Consider the following 23,668-nt stretch of genomic DNA (forward strand, 5'->3'; position numbering starts at 1 on the left):
CTCGATTTCAGACCTAAAGGTCACAATATTACAACAAAAAGACTTCAAAAACAGACTCCAACAAGTGCTGAATTGGAATTAATTTGCAAACTGGATACAATTAACTTAGGCTTGACTAGAGACTGGGAGTGGATGTGTCATTACAAAAAGTAAAACTATTTCCCCATGTTTATTTCCCCCCACCCCACCCCCCACTGTTCCTTGGACGTTCCTGTTAACTGCTGGAAATGGCCCACCTTGATTATCACTACAAAAGGTTTTCTTCCCCCCCCCCCCCCCCCCCCCCCCCCGCTCTCCTGCTGGTAATAGCTCATCTTAAGTGATCACTCTCCTTACAGTGTGTATGATAAACACCCATTTTTTTATGTTTTGTGTGTATATAAATCTCCTCACTGTATTTTCCACTGAATGTATATGATGTTGTGGGGAGGGATAGCTCAGTGGTTTGAGCATTGGCCTGCTAAACCCAGGGTTGTGAGCTCAATCCTTGAGGGGGCCATTTAGGGATCTTGGCAAAAATTGGGGATTGGTCCCGCTTTGAGCAGGGGGTTGGACTAAATGACCTCCTGAGGTTCCTGCTTTGAGCAGGGGATTGGACTAGATGACCTCCTGAGGTTCCTGCTTTGAGCAGGGGATTGGACTAGATGACCTCCTGAGGTTCCTTCCAACCCTGATAGTCTATGAACTGAGCTGTAGCTCATGAAAGCTTATGCTCAAATAAATTGGTTAGTCTCTAAGGTGCCACGAGTACTCCTTTTCTTTTTGCAGATACAGACTAACACGGCTGCTACTCTGAAACAGGTGGGGGATCAGCTTTTCCTAAGGTCTATTGTTTTCCGTAATGGCCCATTACCCTGAATGGGCCCTTCACAACCAGCTATATAGACTGGAAGCATCTTGCCTAGTGGGTGTCACTCAAGTGTGACTACATGTGAAATACCGATACCTAGACAATATTCATAACTTCAGATACAAAAATGATACATGCATACAAATAGGATAATCATATTCAACAAATCATAACTTTTCCAATGACACCTCACATGCCCCATCTTGTACAAAAGGCATCATAATTATGCCATAATCATATAATAAAGTATCACTGTGGGGTGCAATGCCACAGCCAGATTTGAACATTTTGGCCCATCCCATTTTCCCAAGGCCACCAGGCTCGAGACCACCAGGAGACCTAGTGCCCAGCCAGACCTAAATCCCAGATACTTCCCTTATGCATCCAGGGAGAGCAAGGGGGAGAGGGAGAGGGAGAGGGAGAGGGGGCCATGGTCAAAGCATTCTAGGGGATGTAGACACTGATTCTATTGCAATGGACAGAAGTGTCCCAGTCCCCAAAGGTTGCTCCCAAAGTCTCAACTACACTGTGGCTCTCCCCCCGGTCTGGCCTCCAGAGAAGGGGAGCGGGAGGGATGGGCTGTCAAAGGCCCGCCCTGAGGAAGGGCTCTGAGTACGACACAGGGGGGCAGGCGAAAAGCAGCCACTGCAACACCCTGCGAAAAGGGGGAGGCTCAGCAGAAAAATCCTGCCGGGGAAAAAGGCGGGGGCTGGGGCGTGAAGGGGCGGGAGATCCCGTGGGCGGGGGGCACCGCCATTGGAGGGGTTGATGGCAGAGCGAGGGAGCGGGGGTCACCCAGGGCCAGGCTCCACCTGCGACGCGCGTTGCTCGGCCCCGGACAGACGCGGGCGCCTCGCCAGGGGAGACGCGGGGGACTCGGGCGCGGCCCCTTTAAGGCCGCTCCTGCCCGCTGGGGGCGAGGAGGAGCCGCAGGGGCCGAGGAGCCAGGCGCAGCCTGACAGGTAGGCGGGGAGCCGGGCACGATCGTGATGGAGCCGGCTGCAGTGTCGCCACCCCGGCCTCGGGCTGGGGATGGAGCGGGCGCGGCGGCGGGAGGCGGAGGTACGGGGAGCCCCTGCCCTGGCTGCGCCGGGCGCATCTGCAGGGGGAGGAAGCTCCGGCCACCTGCGGGCATGTCCGGCCGGAGGGCACGAGGGGTCCGGGCTGGGGGCCGCAGGAACCGGGGGGGGGGTTCCGGGCTGGGGGCCGCAGGAACCGCGGGGGGGTCCAGACGGGGGGCTGCAGGAACCGGGGGGGGGTCCGGACGGGGGGCTGCAGGAACCGGGGGGGGTCCAGACGGGGGGCTGCAGGAACCGGGGGGGGTCCGGACGGGGGGCTGCAGGAACCTGGGGGGGGTCCGGGCTGGGGGCCGCAGGAACCGGGGGGGGTCCGGACGGGGGGCTGCAGGAACCGGGGGGGGTCCGGACGAGGGGCCGCAGGAACCTGGGCGGGGGGTCCGGGCTGGGGGTCGCAGGAACCGGGGGGGGTCCGGGCGGGGGGCTGCAGGAACAGGGAGGACACTGCTCAGTGCGGAGTTGGCCCTGCAGCCCAGGTGCGGGTGGGCCAGGGTGGTGTCATCGCCGGGATACAGGCTCCCGCGGACGGGTTAAGCTTGGCAGGAGGACCGGGCCCTGACTCCGGCGGCCAGGGGGAGACGATGGGCAAATATTAGGGGGAGCCAAAAATGTGTGTGTGTGAGAGAGATGCGGCTCATGCCTGTCCCCCTGAGTGCCCAGCCCCTGGACCTGGGGGCAGGTGGGGGCCACTTCCCAGAGGATGCTGCCAATAAATTAACAGGGCTTCTCTCCCCCTCTGCTTGGCAGCTGCCTGCCAGGGCTGCCCTGCCCCCAGCCTGCCCAGCCCCAGAGGAGCCTGCCCCAGGCACTGGCCATTTCCAGGGATGAGGATGGTTTATTATGTGGCCTGCAGCATGTCAGCTTAAATCCCAAGATAAGGCTGGGCCGAGCTGTGTGGCCCAATCCTGCAATGGGATCCACGCAGCTGGACCCTTCACCCTCACGGATGGCACCACAGGACGGGGGCCTGTACTTTGAAATGGACTCTCCCTGTTGCACAGAACAGCTCAGCGTTCCTGGCCCATGCGGGGCCAGGGGTCCCTGGGCTGGCCCAGCTGTGCCCGCGGAGGCTGCCTTTTTGGCTCAGGGGGCAGCTGGCGCCAGGGCGTGTGGTTTTGTGTCTCTGAGGCACGGTGCCCTGGCATGGCTCAACAGGCAGCCGGGGGCTGGCACTGTGATGGCAGGAACGAAGGGCCAGTGGCCTTTCACGCTACCCCAGATTCACTCCACCCCACATGACAAGCTGCGGCAGGCCTGGGCCCCGGAGCTGTAGGGACGGGTGGCATCTGTGCTAAGGGAATGGACTTTCCCTTGCTACAAGCTGCCTGCGGTGTTACTTCCCTGGGGTCCCCTGGCCTGGGGTCTTTGAGTCTTCCTGGGCCGAGGGACAGATGGACTGGAGCTCACGGAGTGTAGGGGCAAGTGACACCCACAGCTCTTTGGGCAGGGAGGGGGCTGCGTGCCCAGTGCCATGTGAGGCTGTGGGGTGACGGAGATGACTGGGGTGGTAACAGCTACAGAAATGAATGGATTGAATTGCATGGAGGGGTCTAACAGGAGCTGTTCACAACCCCCCTGTCCCCTCTCACCACCTCTACCACCCTGTGCAGAGGGGTTTTCATCCCCTTCCTCTGCATCTTGGTGGAGCTGTGCGCCCCCCTCTCTTGGAAGGAGCTGTTTGCCTCCCATCTCTTGGATCTATACATCCACCCCTCCTGGGAGAAGTCAGTTCTCTAGTGACCCTCCCCCCAGGCTCTGGGCAGGACCTGCCTGCCCCACAGCCCCATGCCTGCCACATGCTCCTCCGGGTTAACACAGACTCCGCTGCCCCATTCCTCAGACCCCAAGCTAACAGGCTGAGGGGGCTCGGGGGTGAGCATCCCGCCCCCTCTGCTCACCCTGCTGAAGGCCTGCCATGAGCTGCTGAGTCAGCAGGGTGAGGAGGGGCATGGCCCCTGTCTGTGGCCACTGTCCTCTCACTAGAATGGGCCTCTGAGTCCCCATATGCCTTGTGCACAATGCTGACCCCAAATGTGCTCATTGGCTCTGGGCATCCCCTCCACTTTCCACCCCCCTCCACAGGAAGGAAGCAGGAAAGTGCCAGAAATTCAATTAAGGGAGAACTCCTCTGAACTCTGATCAGTTTCATTGTGTCTCCTCACTAATTGTGTGCAGGGAATGAGGATCTCCCCCAGAGCCAGTGCCAGCATTAAATGGGGAGAGACAGGGTGAGCAGGGAAACCGAGTCATCTGGGGTATTATTTGCTGAACAGAACAAAATTCACCCCGTGTGGCTGTGAATGTGACAGTGACTTCTGAAGTCTGTGTTGAGGTATGCATGGGGGGAGAGAAGGGCTTGGCACATGTTGGATGCCTGCCTATGTGTAGGGAGTGTGTGTGTGTGTGCGTGTGTTAGAGAGAGAGCAGACAGAGTATGTATGTGCGTGTCTGTGGGTGTGTGCGTTCATGGATGTGTGCTTGTATGTGTGTGTGGGGGGGGAATGCACAGAGTGCGTGTGTGTCCCAGCATAGGGCATGTGTGTGAGAGAGCTGGTGTGGGGGAGTGAGAGCACAGGGTTTGGGAGAGTGCATGCGGATGTCTGTGGGGTGACTGTGTAGGGGTGGGGTGTGTAGGAAGTAGAGGTGAGTGCATGGGGTGTGTGCAGGGAGTGTGAGAGGGATGAGGCGTGTGGAGATGGGGGCTCAATGCATGGGTGTGGGGGTGAGTGCAGGGAGGGGAGCTATGGGGGGGTGAGTGCATGGGGGCTGGGCATGTAGACCATTGGCAGAGCTGGATGCTATGTCTCTCTGTCCCCATTGCTCTCAGGCCCATTTGGACTGCGAGGTTCTCTGCTCTCCGAGGGCAGGTCCCCAGAAGTAATGGGGTCCATGCCAGGTTCACATGGAGAGGGGGCTCCCTCGTGCCAGGGTAACGGGGTTGGTGCTGGATCAGACGGAGAGGGGGCTCCCTGGGGGTGGGATACAGGGTCAGTGCTAGGTCAGATGGGGAGGGGGCTCTCTGGGGCGGGGTAGTGGGGTCAGTGCTGGGTCAGATGGGCATGAGGCCCCTGGGGGTGGGATCCAGGGTCTATGCTGGGTCAGAGAGAGAGGGGGCTGTGGGATCCGAGGTCGGTGCTGGGTGAGATAGGGAGGGGTCTCTCTGGGGATGGGATCTGGGGTTGGTGCTGGGTCAGACAGGGAGGGGGCTTCCTGGGGGTGGGATCTGGGGTCGGTGCTGGGTCAGACGGGGAGTGGACCCTCTGGGGGCAGGATCTGGGGTCGGTGCTGGGTCTTGGAGGCGGTTCCCTGGGGCCAGCATAATAAGGTCTGTGTTCTCATTGCCCCCACACTGCTCCCTCCACACCTCCTCTCTGCCCCCACCCCCACCCCTTCACTGCCCCTTCACTCCCCTCACTGCCCCCAATACCCCTCACTTCCCCCATAACTGCTCCCCACTCCCCCTCACTGCTCCCACCCCACTCTCCCATTGCTCCCACCCCTCACTGCCCTCCCACCCCTGCCTCCTGACTGCCCTCACTGCTCCCCCCACACCCCCTTGCTACCCCCTGTCCCCACCCCCTCACTGCCCCTAATACCCCTCACAGCTCCCCCTGCCTCCACACCTCCTAACTGCTTCACATGTTCCCACTGACCCCCTGCCCACAGCCTCCTCACTGTTCCCCCACACCCCTCTCACTGCCCCCACAATGCTCCCCCCAAGCCCCTTCACTGCTCCCCATGCCCCCACACCCCCTCACTGCTCCCCCCAACTCGCAGGCATTGTGACATCCCACGGGCACACAGCTCACCCCCTACGTTCCTCCAGTGCTCCTCTTGCCCACTAATGCATGCACATCCTCACTCCTCTGGTCTCCCACAGGCACAATCGTACAATCATAGAATATCAGGGTTGGAAGGGACCTCAGGAGGTCATCTAGTGCTACCCCCTGCTCAAAACAGGACCAATCCCCAACTAAATCATCCCAGCCAGGGCTTTGTCAAGCCTGACCTTAGAAACCTCTAGGGAAGGAGATTCCACCACCTCCTTAGGTAACCCATTCCAGTGTTTCACCACCCTCCTAGTAAAAAAGTTTTTCCAAATATCCAACCTAAATCTCCCCCACTGCAACTTGAGACCATTACTCCTTGTTCTGTCATCAGCTACCACTGAGAACCGTCTAGATCCATCCTCTTTGGAACCCGCTTTCAGGTAGTTGAAAGCAGCTATCAAATCCCCCCCCATTCTTCTCTTCTGCAGACTAAACAATCCCAGTTCCCTCAGCCTCCCCTCAGAAGTCATGTGTTCCAGTCCCCTAATCATTTTTGTTGCCCTCCGCTGGATGTTTTCCAATTTTTCCACATCCTTCTTGTAGTGGGGGGCCCAAAACTGGACACAGTACTCCAGATGAGGCCTCACCTATGTTGAATAGAGGGGAATGATCACATCCCTCGATCTGCTGGCAATGCCCCTACTTACACATCCCAAAATGCCATTGGCCTTCTTGGCAACAAGGGCACACTGTTGACTCATGTCCAGCTCTCGTCCACTGTGACCCCGAGGTCCTTTTCTGCAGAACTGCTGCCTAGCCACTCGGTTCCTAGTCTGTAGCGGTGCATTGGATTCTTCCGTCCTAAGTGCAGGACTCTGCACTTGTCCTTGTTGAAGCTCATCAGATTTCTTTTGGCCCAATCCTCTAATTTGTCTACGTCCCTCTGTATCCTATCCCTACCCTCCAGCGTATCTACCTCTCCTCCCAGTTTAGTGTCATCTGCCAACTTGCTGAGGGTGCAATCCACACCATCCTTCAGATCATTTATGAAGATATTGAACAAAACCGGCCCCAGGCCCAACCCTTGGGGCACTCCACTTGATACCGGCTGCCAACTAGACATGGAGTCATTGATCACTTCCCGGTTGAGCCCGACGATCTAGCCAGCTTTCTATCCACCTTATAGTCCAACCCTACCTGCCCTAGGCTTGGCAGGTCACTAAATTGACTGGTCAGATAATGTCACTTGACGGCCTATTATTTGTCCATGGTCAAACATTGTCTGATGTCCCAGGACGAATCCAAAGGAATGGCCTGATGCTGCAGGCAATAGCCTCCGACTCTGATCACACTGGGTGTGGTTCTTTTGGGCTCTGCAGCTTCCTTAGTCTTGTTCTGCTTGTTCTGAGTTACAATCACTCCAGAAGTAATTTGTTCCTTTGTAATGAGGTGGAAGGACCTGTCTATGGCTAAGCCTGCAAGAGCCCAGAGTGTCTTGCTCTTTCTGGTTACTGTTCCAAGGAATTAGCACTTTAAAATCTGTGACCATTTATCACGTGATTTGCAAGGTCAATTGACCAATTCTTTTTGGATTGATCAAATGCCCAGCCCTAATCTGCCCCTCAAACTGCCAGCCCACCCCGGCACTCCCATAACACTAGCCCCTGCCCTGACCCTACCCTACCAACCTCCTTGTAACACCAGCCCCCGGCCTGCCTCTGCCCTGCCAACCCTTTCCCCCGCCCCATAACACTAGTCTGGGGCCCGGCCTGCCCCTGCCTTACCAACCTCCTCGTAACACTAGTCCCCGGCCTGCCCCTGCCCTACCAACCGCCCCCCCTGCGCCCTGTAACACTAGCCCTGCCCTGCCCCTGCCGTGCCCACCCCTCCCACCATAACACAAGCCTCCGGCCTGCCCCTGTCCTGCCACCCCCAGTAACACTAGCCCCTGCCCTGTTCCTGCCCTGCCAAGCACTCCCCCCCCACATAACACTACTCCCCAGCCTGCCCTGACAACCCCCAGTAACACTAGCCCCTGGCCTGCCCCTGCACTGCCAGCCCCCCTGCATCCCATAACATGAGCCAGAAGGCGAGTGGGCTGTGGTGGTTGTCAGCAAAGGGCACAGTGGCCGTGCTGGTGGGCTGGGCTCCTCGGGCCACTTTGCCCTCCCTGTGGGTGAGATGCATTCAAGTACTGCAGGACGGGACCGCTGTAATGAAAGCGCCGCTCCCAGGGCTCGCTAGCCTTTGCTTTTGTGCTGGAGCAGGTTGAATCCGCTGGCCCATTTCCCACGGGAAGGTGGGCCAGCTCGAGTCAGGGGGCAGGTTGGAGCTCGTGTTATGGGGAGTGCTGGGGTTGGCAGGTTGAGGGTTGTGCTATGGGGTCCTGCGGGCAGAGTGACCAGACAGCAAGTGTGAAAGATCGGGACAGGGTGGGGGACAATAGGCACCTATATAAGACAAAGCCCCGAATATCGGGACTGTCCCTGTAAAATTGGGACGTCTGGTCACCCTAGATGCTGGGGGGTTGGCAGGTCAGGGGCAGGTTGGGGGTTCTGCTGTGGGGTGCTGGGGGGTTGGCAGGTCAGGAGTTGTCCTGGGGGGTTGGCAGGTCAGGGGCAGGTTGGGGGTTGTGCTGTGGGGTGCTGTGAGGTGGGCAGGTTGGGAGTTGTTCTGGGGAGTGCTGTGGGGTAGTGCTGGGGGGTGCTGGGGGATTGGCATGTTGGGGGTTGGGAGGTCAGGGGAAGGTTGGGGGTTGTGCTGTGGGATGCTGGGGGGGTTGGCAGGTTGGGGGCAGGTCGGGGGCAGGTTGGGGGTTGTGCTGTGGAGTGCGGGGGGTTGGCAGGTCGGGGGCAGGTCGGGGACAGGTTGGGGTTTGTGCTGTGAGGTGCGGGGGGGTTGGCAGGTTGGGGGCAGGTTGTGGGTTGTGCTGGGAGTGCGGGGGGGGGGTTGGCAGGTTGGGGGCAGGTTGGGGGTTCTGCTGTGAGGTGCGGGGGGTTGGCAGGTCGGGGGCAGGTTGGGGGTTGTGCTGTGAGGTGCTGGGGGGGTTGGCAGGTTGGGGGCAGGTTGGGGGTTCTGCTGTGGGTTGCGGGGGGGTTGGCAGGTTGGGGGCAGGTTGGGGGTTCTGCTGTGAGGTGCGGGGGGTTGGCAGGTCGGGGGCAGGTTGGGGGTTGTGCTGTGGGGTGCGGGGGGGTTGGCAGGTTGGGGGCAGGTCGGGGGCAGGTTGGGGGTTGTGCTGTGGGGTGCGGGGGGGTTGGCAGGTTGGGGGCAGGTCGGGGGCAGGTTGGGGGTTGTGCTGTGAGGTGCGGGGGGGTTGGCAGGTTGGGGGCAGGTTGGGGGTTGTGCTGTGAGGTGCTGGGGGGGTTGGCAGGTTGGGGGCAGGTCGGGGGCAGGTTGGGGGTTGTGCTGTGGAGTGCGGGGGGGTTGGCAGGTTGGGGGTAGGTTGGGGGTTGTGCTGTGGGGTGCAGGGGGGGTTGGCAGGTTGGGGGCAGGTTGGGGACAGGTTGGGGTTTGTGCTGTGAGGTGCGGGGGGGTTGGCAGGTTGGGGGCAGGTTGTGGGTTGTGCTGGGAGGGGTTGGCAGGTTGGGGGCAGGTTGGGGGTTCTGCTGTGAGGTGCGGGGGGTTGGCAGGTTGGGGGCAGGTTGGGGGTTGTGCTGTGAGGTGCTGGGGGGGTTGGCAGGTTGGGGGCAGGTTGGGGGTTCTGCTGTGGGGTGCGGGGGGGTTGGCAGGTTGGGGGCAGGTTGGGGGTTCTGCTGTGAGGTGCGGGGGGTTGGCAGGTCGGGGGCAGGTTGGGGGTTGTGCTGTGGGGTGCGGGGGGGTTGGCAGGTTGGGGGCAGGTCGGGGGCAGGTTGGGGGTTGTGCTGTGAGGTGCGGGGGGGTTGGCAGGTCGGGGGCAGGTTGGGGGTTGTGCTGTGGGGTGCTGGGGGGGTTGGCAGGTTGGTGGCAGGTCGGGGGCAGGTTGGGGGTTGTGCTGTGGAGTGCGGGGGGGTTGGCAGGTTGGGGGCAGGTTGGGGGTTGTGCTGTGAGGTGCTGGGGGGGTTGGCAGGTTGGGGGCAGGTCGGGGGCAGGTTGGGGGTTGTGCTGTGGGGTGCGGGGGGGTTGGTAGGTCGGGGGCAGGTTGGGGGTTCTGCTGTGAGGTGCGGGGGGGTTGGCAGGTCAGGGGCAGGTTGGGGGTTGTGCTGTGGGGTGCAGGGGGGTTGGCAGGTTGGGGGCAGGTTGGGGGTTGTGCTGTGAGGTGCGGGGGGGTTGGCAGGTTGGGGGTTGTGCTGTGAGGTGCTGGGGGGGTTGGCAGGTTGGGGGCAGGTCGGGGGCAGGTTGGGGGTTGTGCTGTGGGGTGCGGGGGGGTTGGCAGGTTGGGGGCAGTTTGGGGGTTGTGCTGTGAGGTGCGGGGGGGTTGGCAGGTTGGGGTCAGGTTGGGGGTTGTGCTGTGAGGTGCTGGGGGGGTTGGCAGGTTGGGGGCAGGTCGGGGGCAGGTTGGGGGTTGTGCTGTGGAGTGCGGGGGGGTTGGCAGGTTGGGGGCAGGTTGGGGGTTGTGCTGTGAGGTGCTGGGGGGGTTGGCAGGTTGGGGGCAGGTCGGGGGCAGGTTGGGGGTTGTGCTGTGGGGTGCGGGGGGGTTGGTAGGTCGGGGGCAGGTTGGGGGTTCTGCTGTGAGGTGCGGGGGGGTTGGCAGGTCAGGGGCAGGTTGGGGGTTGTGCTGTGGGGTGCAGGGGGGTTGGCAGGTTGGGGGCAGGTTGGGGGTTGTGCTGTGAGGTGCGAGGGGGTTGGCAGGTTGGGAGCAGGTTAGGGGTTGTGCTGATAGGTGCGGGGGGGTTGGCAGGTTGGGGGCAGGTCGGGGACAGGTTGGGGGTTGTGCTGTGGAGTGCGGGGGGGTTGGCAGGTCGGGGGCAGGTTGGGGTTTGTGCTGTGAGGTGCTGGGGGGTTGGCAGGTTGGGGGCAGGTTGTGGGTTGTGCTGTGAGGTGCGGGGGGGGGGTTGGCAGGTTGGGGGCAAGTTGGGGGTTGTGCTGTGGGGTGCGGGGGGGTTGGCAGGTTGGGGGTTGTGCTAGGGGTGTGGGGGGTTGGCAGGTTGGGGGCAGGTTGGGGGTTGTGCTGTGGGGTGCGGGGGGGTTGGCAGGTTGGGGGTTGTGCTAGGGATGTGGGGAGGTTGGCAGGTTGGGGGCAGGTTGGGGGTTTTGCTGGGGGTGCGGGGGAATGGGCAGGTCTGAGGCAGGTTGGGGGCCAGTGTTGTGGGGTGTAGCCTGTGCTGAAGTGATACCCGTTGTGGAAGAAAACACAGTCTTCACGCTGAGTTTGTTAGCAACAGGTCAGAGACAATTTATTCTCAAGCAATTGCAGGTGGAGACCACAGTCGGGCAGAGTTTCCCCTGCCCTCAGGTAATCTCCAAGGTACAAGCATTTTCAGTCGAGTATTTACACATTCATTACACACACAGACACAATAACAGCTGTGTCCTATTTTACATTTTCTTCCCATTGTCGTAGTCAGCACTGCATTCCAGTCTTATCTTAAAGCAAGGTCCCTAGTGATTTTCCCATCCGCCTCGCACAAACCCCGCTTCTACAAATCTCGCGTTATTAAGGTTGGAGTCAGCTTGTCTCTTGCTCTGTCTCTGAACCAAACGACATGACTGCACACAAACCCTCTTTTCCCTTTCACACTTCCACACCGTCTGAAGCTCACGGCCAGCTCCCAGTCACACCCATGTGGCCCCCCCCCACACACTCTCATTCTCCCTCTCACGCCCTCTCACGGTCCCCTGTCACTCCTACCTCTGCTGCTGCTCAAGCGCACTCTGAGCCAAGCCCTTCTCCACAGCCCAGGTGCTGCCAGGGGAAGCCGTGCCACGCCTGCCCTGGAACTCTTTCACTCCCGGGCTGGGGTCACCCTGCTGCCAGGGGCTTTCTACAAAGATGCAGGGTAGGAATGAATGTTTCAGGTTTTTGTCTGGCCTAGAAGGCAGTAGGGAGCTGGTGGGAGCCCTTTGGGGTGCTGGGGGCCATTTCTGGCACCAGGGAGCCCTTTGGGCTGCTGGAGGAGGCTCTGAGCCAGGTGCCCGCGTTTTGTTCTGAGCAGCTTTGAGCACAGTGCGCCCCTCCCCCTGTGCAATGGGGTTAGCGACGCACCGGGCTGCAGGATGGCAGGTTCAGAGTGCCCCAGCTGGCATCTGTGCTTCCCTTTGCCTGCACCCCCCACTCAAGATGGGAAGTGTCAAGCTGTTGCTGTGCTCATAGCAATCGCAGAAAAGCCTTTGCCAGCCAGACTCAGGGTCACTCGAGCTCCTGGCCACGGCAGGGAAAGTTCCCTGCTGGCCTCTCTATGGTGAGGGCATAATGAGCTCCATCCCTCTTCTCCCACATGGGCAGCCAGGGCTGACTGGGCCTGGCACCACAGCTGGGTGACCTCTCTGAGCAGCTGAGTTTATCAGTCATTCCCATGGGGCCTGGCAGGCTTGGGGATGAGCCACAGAGCCTGCCCCTGCCAGTGCCCACTGCCCGGGCAGGCTGGTGAGAGAAATTCTGTTCAGTGGCCTGGTGCCCTGAGTCAGCAGATCCCAGTCCAGCACTCAGGCATCTGCCCAACCCAAGCCCCAAACCATGGGCAGGTTTAGCACAGATCCCAGTCCTGTCCCCGGGGCAGTGGTATGAGCTGCTGCTTGCGTGGGGGGCACACCTGTGGCCCTGCCCATGCCATCCCCATTGCTCAGTGAATACAGAGGCTCCTCCCAGGGCCAGATTGACGCAGGGGCTTTAGGGGCTGCAGCCCTGGGCTAAGGGGAGCCCTGGCACAACAGGGCTCAGGTAGGCTGCCTGCCTGCCATGGCCCCATGCCGCTCCCGGAAGCAGCCGGCTGTTGGCATGCCTCTGCAGCCCCTGGAGGGAGGTGGGGGCGGAGAGAAGGCAGCTCCGTGCGCTGCCCCCATCCCCAGCACCGTCCCCACAGCTCCCGTTGGCCAGCAACTGCCAATGGGAGCTGTGGGGGCGGCGTTTGAGGGTGTGGGCAGCACACGGAGACACGCTGTCCCCTCCCCCCAGGGGCGCACAGAGACGTGCCAGCAGCCATCCGCTTCTGTGAGCAGTGTGGGGCCACGGCAGGCAGGGGCAGCCTGCCTGAGCCCTGCTGTGCCGCCGGCCGGAGCCTGCACCTCATACCCCCTCCTGCACCCCAACCCCCTGCCCCGCGTCAGAATCCCCTCCTGCACCCCAACACTCTGCCCCAGGCCGGAGCCCCTCCTGCACCCAACCTCCCTCCCAGAAAGAAACTAATATAACAGCTGTTCTAAGGTAAGCAGGAGGCTATTTGAATTAACTTAACTATATTCTACATGTTTTAAGACTGAAATGTGACCACAGAACATCTTTATGATAATTAAAAGTCAAGTTTAAGTATAGTGTTAATAGCCTCAATGCCATAATTGTGATAATTTTGTTTTGAATTGGGAAAAAGACATATACAGGGGCCCCCCAAAATCTACTAGCCCTGGGCCCACAGGAGAGTTAATCCGGCTCTGCCTCCCCCCAAATCAATGCGGCACTTGTGAGCAACATTAACCTCCCCTCGCAGTGCCCCGGCTCTCCTCCTGTGCCTCCCCCGCACACACTGCTCCTCCGGAGAGACGTAGCACAGCGAAACCATGGCAACCGTGTGCTCCAGCGGGGATGCCAGCACCATGAGCTCAGCACCTGCTCCCCAGAGGACCCCAGGCCCCGGCTGGGCTGGGTGCCACTCACTGGCCTTCACCAGGCAGCTGGGTTTCAGTCTCGCGCTGCTCAGCCCCTGGGCAGGGGAGCTCAGGGCAGGGGGTTTCAGGGCATCACAGCAGAGGTGCTGCTGCATGGGGGAGGGTTGCTCTTAACTCCATCCAAGCCCCGGGGCTGAGCAAGCGGGGTGATCTGTAGGGGCCTTTGGCACCCGTACCTGGAGACAGAGGGCAGGGGCTGAGTCATGGGCACTCGCTGGCCATGGGTGCTGAGGGGCTGTGCCACATGCTCTGACTCCACCACTCATCAGCCCTCTCTCAGGTGTGTTGTATGAGGGCCAGTGCTAGTCTCTACAACTAGCCACCGACTAATTCTCCTCACTACGCAGAGTCAACCTTGTTAGCATTTGTTAGACTTCCAGGGAAAGCTAACGTGAGATGATGGTGATTCTGTCGGTGGCATTCCCCTCAGGGAGATGCTGTCTTTCATAAGATCAAGGACCGGTCACCAGAAAACTCCTTCTGGCACTTCTCCCAGCAATCTTCCAAATTCCAGCTCACTTAGCTGCCCTCTTCATAAAGTTCCCCTACACTTCCAGTTTGACAGCTGCTTAGAATGCACCATAGCACAGGTGGGAAACAGCTCTGGTGTTCTGCTCCAGAGGTGGCTGCCTGCTAGTGCTGGCTGACATGACAGCTGATATAGTTTGCAAAGGTATATAGGTATAGTTTGCAAAGCAATCTGGGAGGTGCAGGAAGGAAAGATTTTTGTCAATGGGAACTATTTTCCTCAGCAGCGTCACCGCCAGTGCTTAATTTGTGCCGAGGCCTGGCAGTTCAGAGCCCTGGCCCCTCTGAGCTGGCTCCTCTTTCATTACAAATGAAGCACTAGTCACCACGGAGAGATCCAGCATAGATATGGCAGGAAGGGCAAAGGGGTGCAAACAGCAGATCTCTTGAAGCCAGTCACAGCCCAGAGATGGGAGGAGAGGGCCAGTATCTTAATTCACTCCTGGGAAAGGAAGAAGGGGGTGTCTAGTGTCTAGCCTCAGCTCTGACCCCACCCCAGGGAAGCCATGCTGTAGTGATTTGCCCCCATCTGGAAAGGTCTTTGACAACCCACCATGAGACGCTAGCCGGGATAAGAACCTGGGCTTTCCAACACCAAAGGCACAAGCCGCTGCCCCTTCAGAGGCTGGGGAAATTCCTCTCACGGTGACCAAGTAGTAGGCTGATATCTTCTATGCTGGCTGTGGCCCCGAGGGGGGGACATGCTCTCACCACTTTGCCAGGCCTCTGGAGCAGAGGCTCTGACTCCTGGCAGGACCCTGGCCATGTCACTTTGACCTGCTTGGTCCTCTCTCCGCCCAGGGGTGTAAAGTACCACAAGACCTCACTGTGTCTGTGCGGAGCTCCCCAGGGAGATGCTGTGTGGACACGCGCAGAGGAGGGACCACAGGGCTGAAGGGGGCTGGTGCTGGGCTCAGCAGGGCGGTGCACGGAAGGCCCAGCTCCTGCCCTCAGGAGGCCGAGCAGTAACTTCCTGGATTCATTTGATGTGTTTTATGTTCCAGCCCCAGAACGGATCCCAGCATGGAGCTGACACAGCAGCCTGTGCCAGCTTTGCCCATCCAAATACACACCACTGGCATCAGACCAGGTAGGAACAAAAACGCTGTCCCAAACTCACTTCCTGCTCCAGAAACCTTCCCAGCCTCAGGCATCCGAGGCGAGTTTTGATTTCTTTAGTCCCCCTGGTCCCAGACCTTCCTGCCCCCCACACAGTAATAATGGGGAGGGCAGGACTGAACGTATGGTTTAAACCTTCACCATGGCTTCAGACCAGATATGTTCTCTGGAGTCTAACATAAGCTGGCTTCCTGCCTCTGCCCCTCCCACTGGTCTGGTGTTACAAACCATGGCCATCTGCCCACAGCACCACCGTCTGCAATGGGGTCAGACCTGAGCCCTTCAGCATCCAAAGCACCAGCCTCTGACCCGTGAGCTGAGCGAGAGCTAGCTGTAAGGGGCAGGCTGTGGGCAGTAGTTGCAGGGGCCAGTCACGAGAGCAAAGCATACGCCCACAGTATACCAGTGTATGGTGCGTGTGACCCTGCTCCCCAGAGGGAGCAGAGCTCCCAGCTGCATTGGGACCCCTGCTGATTTCCTAGAAGCCCTAGTGCATCCTCAGGGACAAGATTTTAGACACTGTGTGCAAAGTACCACTGCCACCCTTGAGCCATGCTGTGTGCACAGGCCCAGAGGGTGTCTGCACATGCAGAAATGCTGCCATTCATGCAAAACACATGGACGCAGGCATGTAACTGCGTGTGCAAACTGCACAGCTGGGTGTGCAAAGCAGGTGACTGCCTGAGCAAAATCTGCAGTGCTGCACCCCTGTTTTGCACACATAACCACATATTTGCACATGCATTCCCCATTCAGGCTCCTGGGTCTTAAAATCTGGCCCCAGGGATGTGTGGAGAGAGATTCCCCGTGGCAGGAGAGAAATCTAGCAGGAGAGTGTTTGAGTCCAGTGATATCCCTGCCAAAAACAACCGTGCGGAAATAAAACTCTTGTGAGTGAGTGCCAAGCTCTCATCCTGTCTGGTTCAGGGACCTCCACTGTAATGGAAGGTTTCTATGCACATGGTGTCTGGGACAGTGGTTCTCAATCAGGGGTATGTGTACCCCCGAAGGCACCCGGAGGTCTTCCAGGGGTACATCAACTCATCTAGAGATTTGTCTAGTTTTACAACAGGCTACATAAAAGGACTAGTGAAGTTAGTAAAATTAAAATTTCATACAGACAATGACTTGTTTATACTGCTCTAAATACAATACACTGAAATGTAAGTATGTGGTAAAATGAGAAAGTCATTAAAATTATGTGGTAAAATGAGAAAGTCAGCAATTTTTCAGTAATAGTGTGCTGTGGCTCCTTTTTTATGTCTGATTTTGTAAGCAAGTAGTTTTTAAGTGAGGTATGTAAGACAAATTTGGGACATCCCTCAACCATGTTGTGTACAGATCGCCCTGCAGAGGCCATCTTGTCAGCCCTTGGGGGGTGATTCTTGGGAGAGGTAGGACAGGGCTGCAAGTGTAAGGCCAACAGACCCCGGTCATCGGCGAGTGGGATTGAACTGGGGACCTCTGGAGCTTAGTGCATGAGCCTCTACCGCATGAGCTAAAAGCCAGCTGGCTGTTAGCTAAGGCTATAGAGCATCTCATTTAACTCTCTCTCTCTAAGTGGTCTTGGTGCCACTAGATGGGACAGAACACCACACCCAGAAGGTGTGTGGGTTACACAAGGATGATAAAGGTGATTCTTGATTGAGGCTGCTGGACACAGCAAGTCCCTGTCGGTCTCTCTGTCTCTTTAGCTTCCAGACAAACACAGTCTGTGCTGCTTAGTGCCACCAGACAGATCTCGCGAAGCTCAGACCAAATGGGAGGGACTTCTGACTACACCACCCGCCCTGCATCCCGAGCAGCGTAGCATAGCTTTGACAGGCCCTAGGCAGAGAGCTCAGACCTTGTGGGGGGGGGTGTCCCCCAGAGCTGAGCTCTCTGACACTGCTTCATTGCAAGCATCCTATATTTGCATAAACATATGCTAGGCAGGTAATTAGCCATGGCCACCCCCCATACAGCCAGTCATTCTCCCATGTCGTTATTTATCCCATGCATGCAGGTGCTGGTTTGCGCGTGCCAGTGTGGGTCTGTGTAAAGCTGGTCAGATTACTGGTTGCAGAGACACGATGTGTGGAATTTGCCCTTTTCTTTTGGCGAGCTGATTTAACAAATCCCTGCCCTCTGCTCCGCTGGCTGGGGTTGTCTGCCTACTCGCCACTGTCTACCTGTGATGTACCATTGGTTGCGTAAGTCACATGGTGCTGTGTTTGCTTCCTCACTGGGCGACCGAGACTTACGAAAAGGAGAAGGAATTGCTGCACTTGTACATGAAGGGCTTGGCGCTGTATAGGGCACAAGATCCACTCCCTGCCCCCTGAGCCCATGGGCGCAATCAGATCAACACAAGGCTTGTCCAGCTGGGACTCGGACGGGTGTAAATCAGGAGTAATTCCACTGCGGTCCATGCCACTCTGCGGTACAAACAAGAGGAGGATTGGGCTCAAAGCAGGCTGGCCGGAACCCAGAGAGGGAGCAACCAGGACACGGCCTCTCTGTCCTCTCATGATTCTCTTTGCTCTGTGTGTCCTGTTATCAACTTCCTCGTGGTGGGTGGGCAGCAGGGAATGAATGGGCACTGATAAATTCACCTGGCTGGGAATTGTCTTTCATTCTTTCTTTCTTATGAAAACTGCACTTTTTGAAATATTGACATTTTTGACAAGAAAATCTCAATTTTGCTGAAACTTTCCAATTTGCCTTCAGAAAAATCAAAATAAAATAATTCCTTTTGGATCAGTTTGATGTTAATCTGTGTCCACCACAGCCGTTGTGGTGTCTCGTGCCTGCCACCCCCCGGTTCTCTGTGGGTTAAGTTTTCTGGCTGGAGTACATCACCCATGATGCATCATAGCCTCCCTCTGATTGAACTGCTGTGGTGCATCATGGGAGTCACATAACCATGGTGCATCATGGGAGGTGTAGTCCAGTCAAGGAGTTCAGCCAGTAGAGGAGGATGGAAGCATGAGGCACTGTGACACCTCAGATAGACACAGATTAAGGTCAAATTAAGCTGAAACAAAATGTGGCAACATTTCTGAATCAAAACTTTCCATTTGGCAAAAAATTTTGACACATCAACTTTGTTGTGGCCTGATTCAGAATGAAACAAATGTGGGAATATTGAAGTTTCCTGCAGAATGAAAATTCAGATTTTCGACCCTCTCTGTAAATCCAGGGCCATGCATGCTCATGGTATCTCTGGCATGGCCCTGGCCTCTGGAACTGCAGTATCTGAGCACTGCATGCCCTTGGTCATGAGCAGACTGGGCACTCCTAGAGGAACAGCCTCCCCCAAAACATTCATGTGAATAAGCCTTGTTCTCACCAATTCTGAACCAGGCCGTGGCCGTTTGGAATTCCCCATCACTGTCTCTGCACCATTCGGCCAGCTCCAGTTCTTACCCCAGCACGGACCCTTTTGCACATGTGCCTACTAGACCCCCCAGCATTGCCAGTCCCGAGCATTGCGGGATCATGAGTCAAGCCCCCAAAATCATGAGATTGGCTAAAAATCAGGAGCTTTCAAAAATAGCCTGTCTTGAGCGGGCCTCTCCGGCATGAGACTCAAGGCCCCTTCTCTCTCCCGTTGCAGGGCTGGCTGGCTTCCCCTGAGATGATCTGAAGAGGAGCTGGAGAAGGAAGAGCTTGTTTAAGATGACACGAACCGACCCACCTGACATACTGGTGTCTACGGTGTATCAAGACCTAGAGGTGAAGTGCCCAGCACCCAGGGATTCCATCATCTGCCAGCCACTGGCACAATGTGACGCCTTCATGTCTGGATCTCTGCCGCGCGACCTGCAGCCCTTCAACAAGCGCCACTGTAGGAGCTTTGACTTCCTTGAGCCGCTCGACGACCAGCTGGCCCCTGCTCCTGCTATGGAGCGCCCCTGCCGGCACCCAGGCACCCCCGAGCCTTCCTCAGGCTCCGGAGGCAGGAAGGCTCCTCCCAGGTCGGCCGTTCAGAACAGCAGGCCTCCCCCTCACGGGAGGGAAGGCCCCAAGGAGCCATTGGCTCGGGCGGAGCCAAAGAGGCGAGCGAGGTCCAAGAGTGCCGCACGGGTGAAATCCACCTTCGCTCCCATTCCCATCCAGATGTCGTCCTCGTCTCCCCCCGTGCCGGCCCGGCGGGGACGGGAGGCTCTGCGCCTCTCCAGGGAGCCTGCGAGGACAGAGATGTCCCCGCGCAGGGGGAGCGGATACGTGCCAACGAAGGCCCCAATGAACGAGGTGCACCCCATCAAGCTGCAGCCCCAGCGGAGCAGCACCAGCCGCATCTCCCCACTGTGTGTCAGCAGCAACTGCCCGGAGGAGGCCCCAGGTGGGAGGCCGGCCACAAGCCTGCATGTCAAGTGCCGGATGGACATGAAGCCAGACGAGGCCGTGCTGGTGCACGCGGCACGCAGCCTGAAGGCCCAGAGCAGGATGGAGGTGCCGTACTGGCCCAGGCTGCCCTGCGCTATCCGGAGCCTGACCATCCCAAGCAGCAGGCAGGTGTCTGTGTCCCGCACTCCCACACCCAGCGACTCCTACAGCGGGGAGCACAGGCTGCCCTACTCCAACGAGTACTACGAAGGTGACCCCCGAGGCCGGGTTTACCAGGCCATGCCCTGCCCGCAGGACTATCCTGAGAGGGGCTGTATGACCTTCTCCGCTCCAAATGTGCCCACCAAGTTCTTCTACACAGAGGAGCCAGCCGGGTGCCCTGTCCCTGGCATTCCACTGAAAAGCTCTGGCTACGAGGGGTGCCCTCGCCCATACCCAGGGCGTCACCTCCCTCCACAGCCCTTCTACACAGAGGACCCAGCCAAAGGTAATATCCACACCATCCCACCCAGGACTTTCTACGTGGAAGAAGCTCGGACCTACCCCATCCAGGAAGCCCCTACCCACACCTTCTACAGAGAAGACCCTCAATTCTATGCCTCAAGGGGCATGCCCACCAAACCCCTCTATACAGAGGACCCCAGGGTATACCCCGGTCTGAACACCTCCTCCCGGTTGTTCTACACTGAGGATTATGGCAAATACCATGAGAGAGAATCCATTTCACGGACGTACCCTCATGCCCGTAGCACCCAGCCTTTGCAGTTCAGCGACTGGTACTGCCCAGACCGGGGTGCACTGCCCTACCAGACTTTGCAGATGTCCCGCTTTGCACCTCATCCCTCTGGGCAGGAGGCTTTGCTTTCCTCTTGGCATGCCAGCTACAGCACCAACGAACCCCGCCTAGGCACAGACACCCGGCATTACTCCAAATCCTGGGACAACATCCTGGCACCCAGTGTCCGCAGGGAGGACCCCATGTTCCGCGGGCGCAGCTATGAGAACCTGCTCGCCCGGGAGCAGCACCGTGCCTTATCCCCTGATGACCGGCGGCAGCCCGTGGTTATCAACCTCTCCAGTTCCCCCAAGCGCTATGCAGCGCTCTCCCTCTCGGAGAACTCCATCATGGAGAAGATGCAGGCAGATGGTGGGCGGTGCCCCTTGGGCCGCTCCTGGTTTGTCACCCCAGAAATCACCATCACCGACAATGACATCAAAGCCAATGGTCTGAGCAAGACCGAGAAGCGCTCGGCCAGCTGGGATGTGCTGGATTCCGGGCGGGATGGGCATCGCTCCCGCACCACACACTGCTACTCGGATCCCATTGCCAAAGAGAGCACCCAAAGCAGCTCCGCCCGCCAGCGCAGCCTGGAGCAGCTGGATGAGCTGATCACAGACCTGGTCATCGATTCCAAGCCCCCTCCCAGCCGCCGCCCCAGCAACGGGGACAGCCTGACAGACCAGCTCAAGAGGCTGATCGACAACGGGGCACCCGGGCCTGCCAGGAAGCTGGAGGCCAGGAAGCCGCTGCCTTTATTGGTGGGGGAGCCCAGGCCCACCAAGGAGCAGCCGGGCCCGAGTTCCTTCCACAGAGACGTACGCAAGGAGCAGGGTGGCCGCTCACTTGCCATGTCTGTCTCCAGCAGCAGCTTTGAGAAGCAGCAGGATGACTGCTCCCCGGAGCTGAGCGCGGATGAGGACGACATGATGATGTGCTCGAACGCCAAGTGCAGGCGCACGGAGACCATGTTCAACGCCTGCCTCTACTTCAAATCCTGCCACAGCTGCTATACGTACTACTGCTCCCGGAGCTGCCGCCGCGAGGACTGGGACATCCACAAGGAGAGCTGTGTCTACGGGCGTATCGGGAGCATCTGCCGGCACGCTCTGCAGTTCTGCCGGGAAAATGCCGAGGTGCACAAGGCCTTCTCGCGCATTGCCAAGGTTGGGTACCTGTCCCGGGGGCGAGGGGTGCTGTTCCTGGGCTTCCCCAGCTCAGGCTCAGCTGAGAACTTCCTCCAGTTTGGCTTGGAGAGCCTGCTGATGTCCCCCACCTACCTGTCCCTGCGGGAGCTGGAGGGCTACGCAGAGAGCCTGGGGGATTACGCCCGGGAGTTGGGGGTGGCTGGCATCCAGTATGACCCTGAGGAATGTTTCCTCTTGAATGTAACAGTGGCTGTTGGACAAAAAGTGCCTGTGAGGCCATCCCCCAAAGTCCAGGTGCCGACCGTCAGGAAATACGCCAAGGTGGCCTTAGCCTCCTCCAGCCCCGAGAAGCAGATCTTGAAGAAGGAGCGGGACATGGAGACCTTGATCCTGACCCCCCCGCCGGGCACGGCGGACATCGACAAGGAGGGGGAGGAAGGGCGGAAGGCCCGGGAGGTCTGCTTCATCAACATCCAGCGGGAGCTGCGGATCCGAGGCGTCTTCCTGCGCCATGAGTTCCCCAAGATCTACGAGCAGCTGTGCGACTTCGTGGAGAGTAACAAGAGGTTCACGCCCACCACCATCTACCCCATTGACAGGCGGACCGGAAAGCAGTTCATGTGTATGATCATGGCAGCCTCTGAGCCACGGACCCTGGACTGGGTCGCCAGCCCCAACCTCCTGGACGACCTCATGTGACCAGCGCTGCCACGCCACACGGGCCTCCTCTTTATTCCCCTTTGTAGACAGGTATTTTACTATTGATGCACTAAACTGGTCAGTCAGAATCTTCCCATCATTTCTAGCAGATAACTGTTGGTGCGTGGATCCCGGGGAGGCCTGGGAAAGATGCTGTCCTAATGGGGCAGCAACAGATCCATGGACTCCATGGGGCTCAGGCCACCTGCCTCTGTGGCCACTGGCTAGTCAGGGCAGGAGCTGCTGAGCTCCCTAGATTCTGGTTGGTCTTGGTGGGGATAGAGGGGTGGGGCTGGCCCTGTCACATGAGATTTGCCATGAGGAGAGGGCTGCTACGTGGAGGGTAACTCCAGTGCCACAGGTCTGTCTCTCAGTGAGGTTCTTTTACTGCCTTCTCTTCGTTTAACCTGATTCCCAGCTGGGCTTGGCCAAGGCACAGGGCAACAAGTGACTGGCCTGCAGCTGTTCGAACAACAGCTCAGCGTAGAACCCGCGGCCCTGCCTGTTCCTACTCCCTAAATCTGACCACTAGACAACACGGCTACCTCTAAGCAAGTGTGGCCAGATCAATCATTTTAAGCTCCCTGCCATGCCCACTCCATCCCTCTGCCTAGACGCCAAACTTGCCCATAGCTGCTCCCAAGTGGACAGTTCTTCTCCCCCCTCCCATCGCCGCCTTGTTTAATTCTGGAGACAGCCAGGAAGGGGCATGTTTTCAACCTGGCCTCTGCAAGTAGGCCCAGTGTCCTAGCACAACGGTTCCCCTTTGTCTGCATGGCTGCATAACTGTACGTGGAAGGGGACTCAGAGCCATGTCTTGGCAGATTGGGGTAAGTGCAGAGGGGGCTTGGGAGCGTACTAGGGGCTTTGGATTGTGCAGACACATTTGTGTCTCTCATTTGAAAATTTGGCCCAGTGTGTTTGAGTCTCTGTATAGCATGTTATATGGTATGAGTCTCTAGACAGTGTGCCCCCCACCTGGGCTCTGTATGGGATGAGTCTCAGAGCAGCCTGCACGCTACACGGTCTCTGTGCAGCATGAGGCTCTACACAGCAGTGGCGGAGCCAGGATGGGACATTTGGGTGGGCTCCGACTTTGGGTGGGCGGCAATGACTGGGTGGAGGGAGGAGGAGGAGGAATCAGGGCCCACCTACCCCCTCTAGCTGGCCTTGCTGGGGTCGATGGATGCTCTGGCCGGGGCCCCCTGGGGCCCCAGGCACGCACTCAGCTCTGGGAGGAGACTCCGCTCTCCGGCGGCAACAGCTCCTGTCCCCGACCCACGCTCCACCTCGGGCCTGGCCTCCCAAGGAGCAGACCTACCTTTTTTGAGGACTCCTCTGCCTCCACTGGGTCACCTGAAGCTCACCCTCCTCCTAGTGGCGAATTAAACACTGGGCCAAAGGGGCATGTCCAGGGGCCCCAGCCAATTGGAGGGCCCCAGAAAAACAGGCTCCACTGCTGGGGAGCGGGATTGGGGTGTGGGGGCTTGCCCTGCTCTGCCCGCCTGATGCTCCAGCTGGGGAGTGGGAGCGGGACACTGGGGCTTTCCCCGACCCCGCTCCCCAGCTGCAGCGTCAGGCGGGCACTCCCCGGTTGGAGCACCAGGCGGGTGGATGGAGCTGGGCAAGAG

The 23,668-nt window shown here is 58.6% G+C and overlaps 1 protein-coding gene across 4 annotated transcripts; it reads left to right on the top strand.

Annotated features, from left to right (window-relative positions):
- Nucleotides 1–1,587: 1,587 nt before the first annotated feature.
- Nucleotides 1,588–23,668, top strand: AJM1 (apical junction component 1 homolog). Of its 4 annotated transcripts, XM_043530401.1 has the most exons (4): nt 1,617–1,812; nt 14,966–15,051; nt 15,837–15,970; nt 18,679–23,668. In XM_043530401.1, exon 4 carries the CDS (start codon nt 18,741–18,743, stop codon nt 22,035–22,037), a length of 3,297 nt encoding a protein of 1,098 aa, XP_043386336.1. In that variant the 5' UTR covers nt 1,617–1,812; nt 14,966–15,051; nt 15,837–15,970; nt 18,679–18,740; the 3' UTR covers nt 22,038–23,668. The 4 variants fall into 4 exon arrangements, with proteins under 4 accessions (XP_037735742.1, XP_043386336.1, XP_037735744.1 ...); XM_037879814.2 differs by lacking the exon at nt 15,837–15,970 and having other exon boundaries at nt 1,588–1,812; XM_037879815.2 differs by lacking the exon at nt 15,837–15,970 and having other exon boundaries at nt 1,797–1,912.

The sequence above is a fragment of the Chelonia mydas genome, chromosome 16, assembly GCF_015237465.2.
Source record: "Chelonia mydas isolate rCheMyd1 chromosome 16, rCheMyd1.pri.v2, whole genome shotgun sequence".
Lineage (NCBI taxonomy): Eukaryota > Metazoa > Chordata > Testudines > Cheloniidae > Chelonia > Chelonia mydas.